The following is a 15,197-nucleotide window of genomic DNA, read 5'->3' on the forward strand; positions in this document are numbered from 1 at the left end:
TATCCTCATTTCCCATGACAGAATTTGTCTTGTTTATTTGAATGGGCTATATCTTTTTAGGGCAACTGAGCAGTTGCAGGGAATGCAGAAGAATGCAGAAGCGAGCCTATACCTGTTGGTGGTGGGGATAGTGTGTGCTAACAAAGTTGAAGGATGTATTTATGTATCCCTTTTTGTCACATGTAATTTAAGTTCTTAGTTTGAGTTAGAGTGTCAAATTAATCATCTTAAACAGTCATACATTAGTGCTCAGCTACAGCTTTCCTACATTATGTTCAAAAGGCAACCGTTGTTTCAGTCTAGTAAAAGACCACGTAACAACAGTGTTGTCAAAAGCAAAGCAGCTTCTATAATTTGTGTTTTCTTCCTTCTCTGCTGAAAGATGCATTTTCCTCCACAAATTGGAACCCAATTTCTCAGTAACTTTAAAGCTGTAGTGTTGCTGCAGAGCAGATCCTTAGCCCACTTTGACTGCATGAGACTTAACCCTAACTTTTTCATTTGCAGACCATAAGGATTTTTTTTTTTTTGCAGAAACCTCTGTATTACAGTGATGGTTATTTCCCATTTTCAAGTAAACTGTAACAGTCCAGTTCTTAAGACATGACCTTTTCTTTATACCTAACCTGTACTGTATGGATTTTAACTGTTTTTGCAAGATCACTCTTGGGCTGATTTAGCTGATGTTTCTTTCTCTTGCATTTCCAGTTTTCTTGATTTGCATGGTATGCATATGAGATAGGCAAAATGTATGGTGAGCAGGATGGGGTCTTAGATTGCATGACATGATGAGAGAATGTGATTTGACTAAATAATGAGAGGAGTAAGTACATCTGAGTGTTTATTTGTTGAATAGTTCAGTGTTAACAGGTGCTGCTGAAAGGCATTTTTCCTTTCCTAACATATGCGAAGGAAGTTTGTGAATTGGCTGGGTTAAGATGTCAGAATTGGTCTTTTCTTTCTGTGGATGTAAAAGTATAACAAATCATTAAGCTGCTCCTCAATATGAATAACATAGAAAATGGAGAAGAGGACGACAGGTCTTGCCTCTTATTTTCATTTAAAATTAAGCTGTTAAGGAGGCATCTGCTTACCTATCTGCCTCGAGTGGATACCAGGAGCAAATATGAGTGAGGAGTATTTAATTCTTCCTGTACCATTTATGCTGATTATACATTGTAGTGCTTGTCATCATTTGGTAAATATTCAAAAAACACTTGGTACTGAAGTCTTTGACAGACTCTACGAATTAGCACCTGAAGTACTTGCAAATTAACCATTTTTCTAGCAAAATACTGGAAAGTGGATTAGCTGGGGAAAAAAGTCTAGGTGCATGCAGCAAATTACCAAAACAGATGGATATATTTAAGTGAGGACTTCCAAAAGATACATACAATGCTTAGGCAAATAATCACATAGACATCTAGCTAGCACTGATTTTTAATTATTATTTAATTATTTAATTATTGTCTATCACAAATACACAATTTCTATTATAAATGCTATTCCTGGTAAAGAAGGTTTCTGGCAGCTTTCCTTTCACAATTCAGAGAGAACAGGGTCCAGATGGTTGGCTTCATTATGTTTTATGAGACACTTTCTTGGCAATGCATGCTGGATTGAGTAGTTTTCAAAGACTGGCGTCAATAGAACACACATGCACACCAAAAAAAAAAAGAAACCACTTAGAGTGGTAAATGTATCTACCATGCTGAGTATGTCATTGTCATATAGCATAAAGATACATCCAAGCCAGTATTTCAAAATCTAAATACACAATTTTTCAAGTTCTAGATCTACTAATTGGGGTATGGAGCAATTTACCCCATCTGATACAATGAGTTCAGTAAATAACACTGTTCAAGGAGTTTTTTTGACATACTGTAAAAAAATGTAATTTTTTCTGTTTAAGAACTGACTGTACCAGGTTTAACTGTAATGCTCATGTGAAAAATGTATTTCTTCTAGTTTACTGTAGTATTTCTAACCTCACCCAGGGCACCTGACTTTACTTTTAGCTTAATTTACCTGTCACCTTTGGGATATAATTCAGTTGTTCAGCCACTTCCTTATCTTGATGTGAGATAAAATGGTAAGTCATTCTTTCTGTTGTATAGTGGGACACAGCTCTTGATAAGGAATGTCACAGGTATGTCTCACTTTGGCATTTCCTGAGCTACTGAAGGAGCAAAGAGTAATGGTGTGAGGTCCATCAGGCTGTTGTTATTATTTGTTTTAGCAATCTGAGCTTTCTGCTGAGGAGCGACCAGAAAGGCTTGGAGCTGCCCAACAACATAGAAGGAAGGTGGCATCTCTGAATAAGCAGATTTTGCAAAAAAACAGACTCCTGGAAGAGGTAAGTATTGTGTGTGTAATAAAGAAGAAAACATGCATAAATGTAGTTGATCACAAAGTTTTTGCCATCCAGAAAAGATTTGCAAGCTGTCTTCTGTACCGTCAGTTTGTCATGCTGAACATTCATTTCTACATTTCTGAATGTCTTGCTTGCACATTTGTTATGAAGACAATGTGGCTGTGTTTACATTAGAGAAGTGTATAGTCCTGTTTGTGAGAAGAGGGCTAGCTAACCAAATTGTGCTTTTAATTTTTTTTTTTTTTTTTTTTTTGCATACCTGTCTTGGGGAAAACCAGAGTATCTCCATTTGGCTTGTTAGCTGTAGTGTTGAATGGGCTGTTTTCACAGTTTCAAGGAACAGTTTAGCAAGTTTCACTAAAATATGCCACAGATTATTTGTATCACTTCCTGCCCTTCATATGAGCCAGCTTGTCTCACTGACTAAGGTGGGTTTTTTTGCTTGTTTGTTTGGGGGTGTTTTTGCACAGTCACTGCTTGGTTCACATCTTCACATTTGTTTTAGGGGGGTGGAAGGGCTCTTGAATTTGAAGAGCAAGAGCCACCATTCCTGTATTTCAACCTACTTAGTCTATTGCCATTTAACCCCAGGAAAGTACAAGTAGGAAAGCTGTGCCATTAATGAAATGCCACTTTTAATTATGCATACTGCTGTAATCAGTGTGATGCCATCTTTACCTTGCAGAATCTGATGAAAACATACTGCATCAGAGTCAGTAATTGGCAGAGGTTGCCAAAAACCAAATAGTACTTGAGGAACAATGGTTGCTGATGACTTCTGTCAAGTACATCACTGCTTCAGCAACTTTCATCTGTTTTTTCTTTTGTTTTGCTCTGCTCTTGTCAGTAATGTCTTAACCCCCTACATCTTACCTGTGTTTTCCTATTAAATGTTGGTGGTATGTGGGCTCTGAAAGATAGGCATCTGTGTGGCACATTTTATGAGAAAGTTATAGGTTCAGTCTTTCAAACAGCAGTAAAGGAATGGTAGCTTTGAACGCCTTCCCTGCTATTCTATAACTATGGGAGCACTGTATTTTAAGCCTTCCTGCTCAGCCACTAGTAGACCTGACTACTTTTTTTATTTATTTTTAAAATGAGAATAAAGTATTCTGTAACAGTGCAATAATACCTTTTATTTAAAGGATATTTATCTCTTCAAAACTCAAATCTCCCTTCAGTAAAGCATATGCCATGAACCATTTTCTGAAGTCTGTGACTAAAATTCAATACCTAGTTTAAATTAAGATATAGAAATAAAGCTTATGCAGAAGAAATTGGAAAGACAAATTCCCTGTCCTGTTCTTTGTTTCTGTTTTTTTCTGACTTTAATAATAAGGTTCATGAAAAAGCAGTGCACATTCTTCTTAAATTATTTTGTGTTAAAAAAAAAAAAAAAAGACTTTGGGAGGGTAGAGTATGACAGTATATTGAGTGGTAAATATTAGAATGCATTTCTTCTGGAACACGCTGAACTAGTTTCATTCTTAAACTGATGCGTTTCTGTGTTGCCCTTAGCATGCCCCATCTGTTCAAAAAAAGCATTTTTTCCTAGTCAGTAACACTACAACTATTATTTCCATTGTATGTTGAATGTAAACCATGTCTGTCGCAATTCCTCTCCATTCTAGAGTGGAATATGAGAAAGTGTACTATATTTATGTATACTATAATTACGATATTTTGATCTGAAATTAAATACACCTTTTTTAAAAACTTTAGTTTGTAGTCTTTTAACACTTTGGTAATATCAATTTTCCATGTCTGTTTATGTCAAGCATAACTTTACTGTTTTTTTCAAAATGATGACTGTTAGTAAAAAAATATTAACAATGTCTAGCATTAAATGCAAGCTGAAGTGTCAGGCTTTCAAAAATAATAATATGGGCTTACAGACAGTTAAATTCTGTGTGAATTCTCATGTTGGTTTGAGGTTTTTTTTTTCCTGAAGTAGAAACACAAATTACAGTATGAGATCTTTCAATTTCAGAAGTGGGGAAAAAGAGGATGAAGTTCATTGTATCCTAACTCATTGCAGTACATTTCTGTCACACTTAAACTCTACTTTCAAAAGGCTATAAGGCAACTACATATGAAGGGAGATACAGATGTACTGTGTGTATATTATAGAATGGAGACAGATGAAGGCTTCCTCACAGCATCTGCTCTGAGCTAGCAGGTTGCAAATCAGTTCCAGATAAGCCTCATTTGTCATGAATGGCAATGGTTTAGCACTGCCCCTTTATAAAAGGTGGCACATTTGCTCAGGTTTAAGGATATTCTGGTACAGTTCTACAGATTTTGGTTGTGTTCACCAGCTTACATCTATCTGCATTTTGTCTGTGGGCACTATGTAGACATAACAGAAGGCATGCTCGGTTTGAATGTATGCATGTATTAGAACACCGCGCCCCAGCCCTTGCATTGTGAGAACAGCACGTTTTTGGAGGCAGTTAGCTGAAGTTTAACATTGAGGTGTACAAGTTAGGTACAATTGTGTAGTAAGAGTAGCATTAGGAAACTGGAACAGGTAGCTCAGGTTTCAAACAATGAAAATGTGCACTAGCATAGTTCTCCAGCCATGCTGTTTCCTTGATCTTTCTTGCCTAGTTGAGCTGTAGGAAAGTCTGGTAAATGTGCTTAGCAGTTGTGGGTGGCTTTTGCAGCTGTTCTGAAATGTTCAAAAGCTTTTTTCTTTTTCATTTTTCTTTTTTTTTTCTTTTTTTTTTTTTTTGGAAGCAGTTGGCTCATATTCTAGGAAATTGTAGCGTAGTGTGGCTACTGTATTAGTAATACTGAATATGCCTGTAACTATATATATGTTGAGTGAGTTACATTTTCATGCCTGGGGCAAGTAATTTCCTCTGCCAGTTTCCCAGACACATGAATGTATATATTTGCTTGCATTCCCTGTACTGTTGAGAAGAAAGCAGTTTGGAGTAAGGAGGAAACATGGTTATAAACCATACAAAATTGGTAGAGTCCTTAATTCATTACAGATCTGCTTTTCACAGCCAAGCAAACTTCACAATCCACAGAAGTTAAATGATTTCTAAATCTGTTATCATACTATTTGTCAGTTTAGTAGTTGAAGGCCCTTTAATTCTGTGTTGCTTATTTCCACTACATAACAATCTCAGTGCTATGTGGTTTTAGAAGGGAAAAGAAATACTGACAGCTATAAGACAAGTACAGTTCTTTTATCACTTTCGTAAAGTAAAAAAACTCCTGGCTGGGGTTTTTGTTTTGAGTTTGGTTTTGGGTTTTTTTGGTTTGTTTTTTTTTAATTTTTTTTTAACCACTTGCCAAAGACAGCTTTTGAACTTAGTCATAATCAAGACACCCCTTCTGAAAAATGATTGTGAAGTTCTGGCTTCAGTACTGCAGTAAGTTTCAGCAAGAGTTCTTATAAAAAATGTTCCTTAAGCTTTGTGAGATATGAACTGGAGGTTTAAATTTACTTTTGAATTATTGGTGAAAAATATGAAAATGCTCTCTTTTTATAAATTCAGGTGTGGAAAGTAACGAGTGTTGAGTCAAATCTCCATGTTGTGAACAGCGAACTAAACCAGCATGAAGTGGAACAGAAAGCTAAATGTGCATTTCTTTGTTTGCAGCACTTCTGCTCCACTTTTAACCCATGTCACATTTTTATTGTTACTATTTGCAATGTTATCTTAAATAAGGATGTTTAAATCATAAGGATCTTCTAAAACTGGTCTCTGTAAGTTATTTTACAAGTGAAATATACAGTGACATTTTACTAACTGCCTTCTTACTAGACTTTCCATAGTTACACAAAAGAAAAACATAAATGAACTTTCCTAATTTATATGGACGTGTCTGTGGTATGGTGCCACGGCACTTTTATGCAAGTCTTAGATCGCCCTAACTTATCTGAAGAAGTACAGAATGGAGCTATCTTCTTAGCCTGGTATGAAACTAGACCAGTGTAACCAGGCTAAATAACACTGAGATTTAGCAGCGATTTTATCAAGTAAGTTACGATTCCGTTGGCATCCAGACATCTAGAAGGTCAGGTTGAAAATGATTGCTGTTATTAATTAAATATTCAATCAGAGTTCTTGCAATCAAATGCTCTCAGGGTAGATGACACAAAAAGACAGTGTGTTTGATGGTTAGCCTATTATTTAATAGGCAACCATTATTAACAGGTCAAATACTGCTGTTCTCCATTACAGGTGTAATTAGCATGATTTTTTTTTTTTCTCTTTTGTAATAGTTGCAAGCTAAATGTACTGATCTGCAGGCAAAATGCACTGAAGCAAAAAAGACATTAACAGAGGTAATCTTTCTTTGTTTTTCCATGTACGCATTCTGGCTGAATCATTTTTGAGGAGCTTTGTGTGTAGAGGGATGTATTAAATGGAGAAGACATTTGACAAAACTAAGTGCCATGAATCATTTCATGTCTAGAAGTGTATTTCAATTTATTGTTAATTGCAACCCTTAGGTTAAGAGTTACAGTGAAAAGCTGGACAAAGAATTGGCAGCCTTAGAAACGATAGAATCCCAGGCAGATTCTAGGTAAGTTACTTACTTTGTGACCTTTGAAATTCTGAAAATTGATGGTTTGAAAATTAATCATTTAATGTTTCTTGCTTTGTCAACCTAAATAAATAACTACAATTTAGAAATTAAATAGTTTCCAGCTTGTTTTCCAAAGAGAATAAAATATTACCATAGTATTCATTTGGAATGAAAAATGTCGATCTGTAGTTGAAAATAACTGTAGGTGTTTAAAGCAGAAGAACTCTAGACACAGTTGATATATCAGGAAGGCCTCATCTACTTATTTTCTTCATATTTGAAGGTTTCATCTCACATACAATAAACAGGAGTCTCTCTCAAAACTTCCACAGTAATGAGGCCAGAACATAGCAAAACCATCAAAATACTCAGTGTAATATTACATTTTTATTTTGACCTTAATTTATCAGTGGTGATATTTGGGTTTTTAATTTACACAGGTTTTACTGGAAATTTATTTAGAACTAAGCTTGTTCTAATGTCTTTTAGTTTGCCATCTATTTAAATCAGAAACTGAAAATCTAATGTGGTTTACTGGATCTTCAAATTTAGCATATTACAGAGTCTGCGAGCACTGGTGGCCATGAATGAAAACCTAAAAAGCCAGGAGCAAGAGTTCAAAGCACATTGTAGGGTAAGTTTTACTTTCTGAAGTAAGGATTCATTTAAAACTTTGGAAATAAGCATTATACTTCTTCCTGATTTGTTGTCTTGTTGTGTCCCTGTCAGTCATCTGTCCCTGTCCCCTTCCCCCATTTACTGGTAGTTCTAGCTTCTTATAGAATTCTGCCACCAGCTTGATTTGCAGCAGAACTATGAACAGTTGCCCAGTTCTGCAGTATATCATATCTGCAACAAGGCTGATGTCCAAGAAGGATGGAACCAGATTAACCAGGACTTATCCTCTAGCCTGAGGCAGGGAGGTATAAGGAAGGGTGCTAAGGCATCTGAATTAGTCTGGCCTTCAATATTCTGCTGTGCCTGGATTTTTTAATACAGGACAGTTTGTAGACATAGACTATATCAGCCATATACTGGTCACAGCTGTGGCTTTTCTTGTTCCCTTTACCATCCTGCTGAAAGCAACTTGGGGTGGGTTGACAGGGAGCATTAAAATCTAAGTTCGAGGTTGGGCTGTGCTAAATACCCACCTGTGCTATTCACACCTGAAATAGGTTGTCTTTTCTTGGATAATGCAGCCAACAGTGACCTGAGGAGAGGTAGACTGCCAAAGAGGAGGGCTTTGTGAAGGCCCTGAGCTTTGGAGCAACCCACCAAAAGAGACCAGACTGAGATGCAGCTATTGCAGTTTTCAGAGCACATTTCAGTTTTACCACTTAATTGCTATGTTTTGCTGCCTTGTTTACTGCTGTGTTTATGGACTGCCTGGAAACGTGATCAGAGAGAATTGTTTTCATTTTCTTCTATTTGAACAATAGTGGGTGGGATTCAATAGAATGTGAAGAAGTAAAAAGAAATAGTGCCCAGAGGCATAGACTGATCACAGGAACCTTATTTTCCCATACATACTGCTTTGGAAAGTACTAAAAAATTGTAATGGAAACTGCAAGTTTGTAATGGAAACCTGCAAGTGACTTTAGGTTCATTCATTTTTTACAAATGCAATATGTTGCAGTCCCATGTCATGCTGATGCTACTGTAATATTTCTTTGCTTCCTCAGTTCCTTTTTCCACGTCACTCATTAGTTGTCTTACTTGCAAATATACTAGATCCAGCTAAGAAATAAATCTGTTCCTGTCTGATAAAAGCAGACACTTTTATATAATGAGTAATAATGGATGTCTTACTCTTAAGCAGAGAATGCTGTTTAATCTTAAATTCAAATATAAAGTTTGTGTCAGCTCATTAGAGGTGTATGTTGTCAAGCTTCCTGTTTTCCCCTTTTAAGAGGATAAGTCTCAGTTAAGAGCAACTTTTTTTTTATTTTTATTTTTTTTCTTGTTTTAAAGGAAGAAATGGAGAGACTTCAACAAAGTATTGAGAATTTGAAAGCTGAGGCAGTGGAAAATGGGGAGGAACAGGTAATAACAAATGTTTATTTTCAATTTGTAATTTAAAATGTTGATTCAGGCCCTGCTTCCTTTCAGGGTATTCTTGTAAGCAGTTAAGTATCTGTTGCATTCTCTGAAAAATTCTGTCCCCACTCCCCACTGGTAAAGCCACAGTTCAGGCTAATAATCATAGAAATACAGCAGACCGAAGATAGCTGTAGTATTCTTTATTGTTCTTGCAGAATCCATGGGGCTAACTTAGAGATGCTTTTGTGTCTTTAACTTCTTTATAGTACCGGAGAAGAAAATCTCTGGATATTGTGTTAAGAGCAGTGCATATCTCTGACAAAAACAGGTCTTCCTCAGAAAGCATGTCTGTTTTGGTTGATTTTTTTTTTAATTTTTTTTTAATTTTTTTTAAAATGTGAATTTGTTTGAAGGATGAAAGCACAAGTTTTCAGTGGCTCAGTACATTGCATGCCATGAGTGACTGTCAGAAGTTAGGCTTTAACACAAGTGCATCCAGCCTGATACCAACGAATAATGTACAGAAAAGGAAAAGCTAGAATGACTTGTATTTTCAGCTTGTAAACATTTGGTATATTAATGCCTCTGAGATGAGGTAGGTTACAGGTAGAAAACAGATTTTCATGCTGTTCTTCTGAAAACAGAATAAAAAATTAAAATGTAAACTTAAGTCTTAAAGATAATCTTTTTCTTGTTTAAAAATTTAAGTCCACAATCCAAGAAATTTACACTATGTGTCAGAGGGTCCTGGACCATGTTTGTCCATAACTCCCCTGCTGAATCAGAGTATAAACGTTCAGACAAGGAGTATGGGCAATCTTCTGATATAGATCTTTATTTAAAGCATGACTGTTGTAAAACAGTCGAAAAATTGTTGACAAACCTTAACAACTAAAATATTGAAGGCTTAAAAGCCAGCAAAATACACTTGTTTACAGTAAAAGATGTCAGGTTTTTAATGCAGATTATGAATCATTGTTTAAAAAAAAATACAAAAGCAAATGGTGCCGTTATTGTGGGAGCCATTAAATGGGAATTGGACAAATACAGAAAATAAACCCAGTCTGCATGTTTTTGCACTGCAGCTCTCATGCTACTGTAATTCACAGTTGTTTTGGGTTCTTAAATTCTAGGAGCCGAATAAGATTATAGAACAGCAGTACAAAACTGAGAAAGATAAGCTTCAAAAGATCCGTCTGTTACTGGTGAGTGACTCTTCATAAATTTGCTTGTACAAAATTATTGACATTTTCTTACCTTGTAACTTCTAATACTACTTTTTGTTGGGGTTTTTCTGGTTTTTTAAAATTTTTTTCTGTCACAAATGAGTTACGAAAGAAATTGAGCCTCAGCCAATGCTTTTCTTAATTAATTATTTAGTAACGAAATATTGCTGGGGGGGCTTCATCCATTTTAAGAAGAGAACAAGAAGAGGCTTTGTTTTCTCCCCTCCTAACTTTCTATTCAGGCAAGAAGAAACAGAGAAATAGCCATTTTGCAGCGCAAGATTGATGAAGTACCCAGCCGAGCTGAGCTAACACAGTATCAGAAGAGATTTATTGAACTTTACAGTCAGGGTATGTATATCTAGCAGGAACATCCTGCTGAAGGCTAAAGCCCTGAAAGGAGGGCAATTGCATTTTTAAGCTTATAGCATATAACAACAGCACTTGCTAACTTTGTGATCTCTTCAGGACCTTTTGGTATTCATGTTATACACCCTATTTTCAAGGTTTTATAAACTGGCTAGAAGAATTTTATTGAGCGTGAAACTTGATGCACAGGATCTCTGTAGTAAATTTTGTCTGCAACAGGTTCAGTCATTTTGGATAATGTGTTTTTAGAAAGTCCTTAATTCACCGTTTACAAGTGAGGTTGCAGTAAATTCGAGGTGTGTTTAATTAATTGCTCTTACCATTAGATTGCTTGCATTGTTTTCACTGACATGAGATATCTGGTTCTGAACCAAACTATGTCAAAATAAATATCCTGCAATATCTTGGTAGTATTAGACTACAAATTGTCTTTAACTTTTCTTATGATAAGATGTTATAAAACAGGTAAATGCGCTCAGTTGACTTTTTAGATAGGTGTGTGTAAGCTGTGCACTTGCTGTGCATAGATGGTATGAAACATACAAACTGAATAAAATTTGGAAGTTATTCCATTAAATTGATAACAGACCGGTATATTTACCAGTGTATATTTGATGTAGCTTTCGTATTAGCATAAGCTAAAATAAGTTTCTATCAAGAAGAACTAGCTAGTGTTCTAAAGGTATTTTGCACTTATTAAATATGTGTGTGAACCAAGCTCTTGAAGGTTGAGCAGTTCTGAAATTTTTATCTAATTTTGATGCAAATCCTTTGCCCTGATGAAGCATCTCTGGTGACATAATCGTGTGGTATCTTCCATGCATTATCTGATTCAATGCATAGAATAGATGGACTTCTTTAGTGAGTACAAATCCAGTACTTCCTTCCCCCCACTTTGCTTCTTATGTACTGTGCAGTTTATTTAATCAAGTCCAGCTATAAAGACAACTTTGTTGTCTTGCATTAAATTTTCTGCAGATTGTTTTCTCTGTCATGTCAAGGTGACTTCAGACAAATAATCTATGCTCAGAGCATCTGCCTGCTTAGAAGACGGGGGCTTCATTTGTATATGGCGTAAAGAAAGATTAAGATTGAAGAGACTTGTGAAGCTTTGTAGATCTAAGATGCTTTGAATTTTATGGGACTTTGTTTTCCATAGTACAAAATACGTATAGTTACTTAACACACTGCTCAGTTGTAGCCAGGAACTTGCATTGTACAAGCTAAGCTTTTGGAAAAATGACCTGAAAACCTCTAGCAAGTCTGCCTATGAATTGTGGTATTTTTTAGAGGCTTTTCATTCAGCCAGATTCAGGTGATATTTGGAGTTGCCAAAACCTGGTATTTTTGAACTTTGATCTCCGGGGTGTTGGGACAAAACAGTCTTCAGCGTTTCCTTCCAGTCTCAGCAATTCTTGATTCTGTACAAGAATTTCCTGCTTTGTTTTTGACCTAACTGAACCTCTTTCCTTGAGAACATTAAGCTGCGGTTTCAAGAGAATCAGTGAGCCAAATGGCTCCTTTTTCCTCTTCCTGCTTTGCCTGTCTTACCTTATGTGAGCTCTGGTGTGTGCCCACAAGGCTCTATAAAATGGTACAACTTTCTAACCCAGTGGAACTCTTGAAAAGTTTTCTTCTGAGTTGGTATGTGGAATCCACTCCTAAAAGATGTGTGACTACCAGAGCTGCTGCCAGAAAGTGAAGAGCTGCAAGAAGGAAACAGTTAGGGAAATGTATTTTCCAGTCCTGCAAAAAACAAACTAATAGAGCACACCAGAAGTAAGCCTGTTGGAGATCCTCGTATTCGTGCAGTTCTTCAAAAAGCAGCCTTATTTCAGCATTTGGAAAATCTTTGTGGAATGTTCTGAACAGCCCTAACTAATTTGTCAGCCTATTCCAGGATTTCCTGAATTCTTCAGCGCTTTCAGGCTCCCAGTACTCAGTATGTTTCTCGAGGCTACATCATGTGTAGAACATGTGTCACAATCATACTGTAGCAATAAGAAAGCACTTTGGTCCCCAGCATCTCATTACTACAGAAGCAGCAGTCACTAAAACATTCAGCTTTGAGCTGTGGGTTGCTGTTGGGCTTCAGCTGGAGAACAGAATTGTTCAAATCAAAAGTTGGTATTTCTTACAAAATTTGTATGTTCAGTGATGATGTGATGTGGGAGGGGAGGTCATGCTGTCTCTAAATGCTTCCATTCAGAAGCTTAGTCTAGCATATCAGTTCAGTAAAGGTTTTATCTAAAGATGGGAACTTGTTAGCCTTCAGAGTTTAATGTAATAAGCATGGTTTCACTCAGGTTTATCTTTTTTAACCCATACCTTTTTTCCAGGTTTAGAATTCTACACAGTGCTTAATATATTAGCTGTAACAATTTTTGCCAACTCTCCTTCTCTGATGAACTCTTCTCTTGGGATTCACAAATATTTTAGGTTTCCTTAGGCATTGAAGACCAAAAAATAGATGAACACTTTGCATATCTGAGTATCAGTCATCATCTTGTAGGCCCAAAGGGAATGCATGTCTGAGCTGTGACCAACATCTGGTATAATCATCAAAACCAGAATGTATTTGAAAACATTATTTAATTCTAAATTGTAAGGAGAGAAAAAAAAGACTTTAAAGCAGTAAGAGCTTTCTTGGGCATCTTGAGCACGATTAACTTGAAATATATAATACAATGCACTTTTTTTCCACGCAGTGCTATCATATTATCTGTTTCCTATCTGTCCCTGCTGAGCCTGTGCCTCTCCACCACAATGGACAAGCTGTGCGAGGGCAACTGTTGGCAGCACAGCAAGCTGTATGGTATAAGGGTAAAGTTTATGAAAGAAGGGTGAACAGACAGTGTCAAGAAAGCACAGCTGGTAGTGCCAACATATATTCTGTCAGCAGTTGAGGCTTAATTTAAACACTGAGCTGTGGTGTTCTCATAAAATCTGATAGCTGCAAACCCTGCTGGAGATTTAAATGCAGACGGAATATCCTTCCAGGATGTATTAAAGTGTGCCATTATTGATAGTGGAAAGTATGTTAGGTAAAGCTTACAAAGTATTTTTACAGATTTCACCTCATGCTCTTTTATTATGCTACCTTTTTTTTTGTTTGCAGTCTCAGCAACACACAAAGAAACAAAGCAGTTCTTTACTCTTTATAATACACTGGATGATAAAAAAGTATATTTGGAAAAGGAGGTAAGAAAATGTTAATCACTGTTTCCTAAATATTCAGTCTATGGAGAAGGAGATAGAGTTTTTACTTGGCTTTCACCACATTCAGTTGTGGCAGAGCAGTCTAAGTGAAAATGAAACAACTGACTTGTAAGAATATTTCTGACATTGAGGGGGAAATGGTCTGTGCTGTAAAGTAAGTGCTATTAGTACAGCATGTTTAAACTACTCACTGCATTCACGAAACATTAGTAATATTTGATTAGCAAATATCTGTCTTGTTATGACAGGTCCAAATTACCCTCTTTCTTTTTTTTTTTTTTTTTTTTTTTCCTCCTCGGTTTGGTCAATATCTCTTATTGTGAACCAGTGAAAAGGCAGTAGCTTTTGGAGGGCAAATTCCAGCTGTTGTCAGCAACATCAGAGTTAGTTTTCAGGGTCTGAGCCTGACTACACTGAAATTGCTGATGATTCTAACTGGATTGGGATCAGAAGAGTAGTTTCCATGAAAGCAATGTGGGTTGTTTGTTTTTTTTTCCCCTCCCTTCTTCTTGGGGAGTGACTTAATTAAGTGATCTCAATTTTTCTGTCTTTTTTTGATGACAAGCAGAGCTTACTAAGAATTATGACATTACTTGTAAAATATATAATGTTTCGATACTTAGAATCATAGAATGGTTTGGGTTGGAAGGGACCTTAAAAATCATCTATTTCTAGCCCCCCTGCCTCATGCAGGGACACCTTCTACTCAACCAGGTTGCTCGGGGCCCCGTCCAACCTGGCCTTGAACACTTCCAGGGATGGGGTAGCCACAGCTTCTCTGGGCAACCTGTTCCAGTATCTCATCCCTGTGCAAGAGTGGGTTGTATAATGGCTGCCAGGAGTCCTAGCAAATGCCTTACCTAAGTCTGTAAGAAGATTATGACATGCTTTGTTTTCCTGTGGTCTTTCATTGGTTTTATTTTCTTATTCCAAATAGTGAAATGTATTCATAATACAAGAAGTTGCAGATAACAATATACCAGATTTAAAATACTACATTGAGTAGCAGCTATTAAATTCATCTTACTTTAACTTCTCCCTGAAGTTTTATAGTTTTATGCAGATTTTTTTTTTTTTTGAGGGCAAGCTTGCAAATCTAAAAAGTGCACAAAGATAGTTTTTGTAATGGCACATAAAAACAGCAAGCAGAATAAAGAGCAGATGAATTTCATTGTTGTATAAGTTGGGAGTATTCTTGCAAATACAATTCAGCGTCTTGGGAGTAGGGGGTGCTTTGCGTTTTCCCCAGTTCCAGGCTTTACTTACATGAATATAGTTTCAAAAGACAAATAAAGAGGTCTTAGCTTGATGTCAGTCACGAGAGAGATTTCTGAATGTCTTCTGATGCAGCCTTTTTTTAAATGTAGAATATAGTGGAAGTTTCCTTGTGTTGCTTTCAATATTAGAACAAGGTTTCA

The 15,197-nt window shown here is 36.4% G+C and overlaps 1 protein-coding gene across 5 annotated transcripts in view; it reads left to right on the forward strand.

Annotated features, from left to right (window-relative positions):
* The window catches only part of CCDC93 (CCC complex scaffolding subunit CCDC93), a 53,548-nt gene that overhangs the window by 29,386 nt on the left and 8,965 nt on the right, over positions 1-15,197 (forward strand). For 2 of the 5 annotated variants that reach the window (XM_080620952.1, XM_080620955.1), the window contains 8 exons: positions 2,240-2,356; positions 6,618-6,680; positions 6,849-6,922; positions 7,478-7,559; positions 8,897-8,968; positions 10,099-10,170; positions 10,434-10,542; positions 13,679-13,761. In XM_080620952.1, coding sequence (XP_080477078.1) covers positions 2,240-2,356; positions 6,618-6,680; positions 6,849-6,922; positions 7,478-7,559; positions 8,897-8,968; positions 10,099-10,170; positions 10,434-10,542; positions 13,679-13,761 — 672 coding nt within the window. The remainder of the gene's footprint in view (positions 1-2,239; positions 2,357-6,617; positions 6,681-6,848; positions 6,923-7,477; positions 7,560-8,896; positions 8,969-10,098; positions 10,171-10,433; positions 10,543-13,678; positions 13,762-15,197) is intronic. The other 3 variants (XR_013957200.1, XM_080620954.1, XM_080620953.1) reach the window with 2 other exon arrangements.

The sequence above is a fragment of the Psittacula echo genome (assembly GCF_963264785.1).
Source record: "Psittacula echo genome assembly, chromosome: 6".
In the NCBI taxonomy this organism is placed as follows: Eukaryota; Metazoa; Chordata; class Aves; order Psittaciformes; family Psittacidae; genus Psittacula; species Psittacula echo.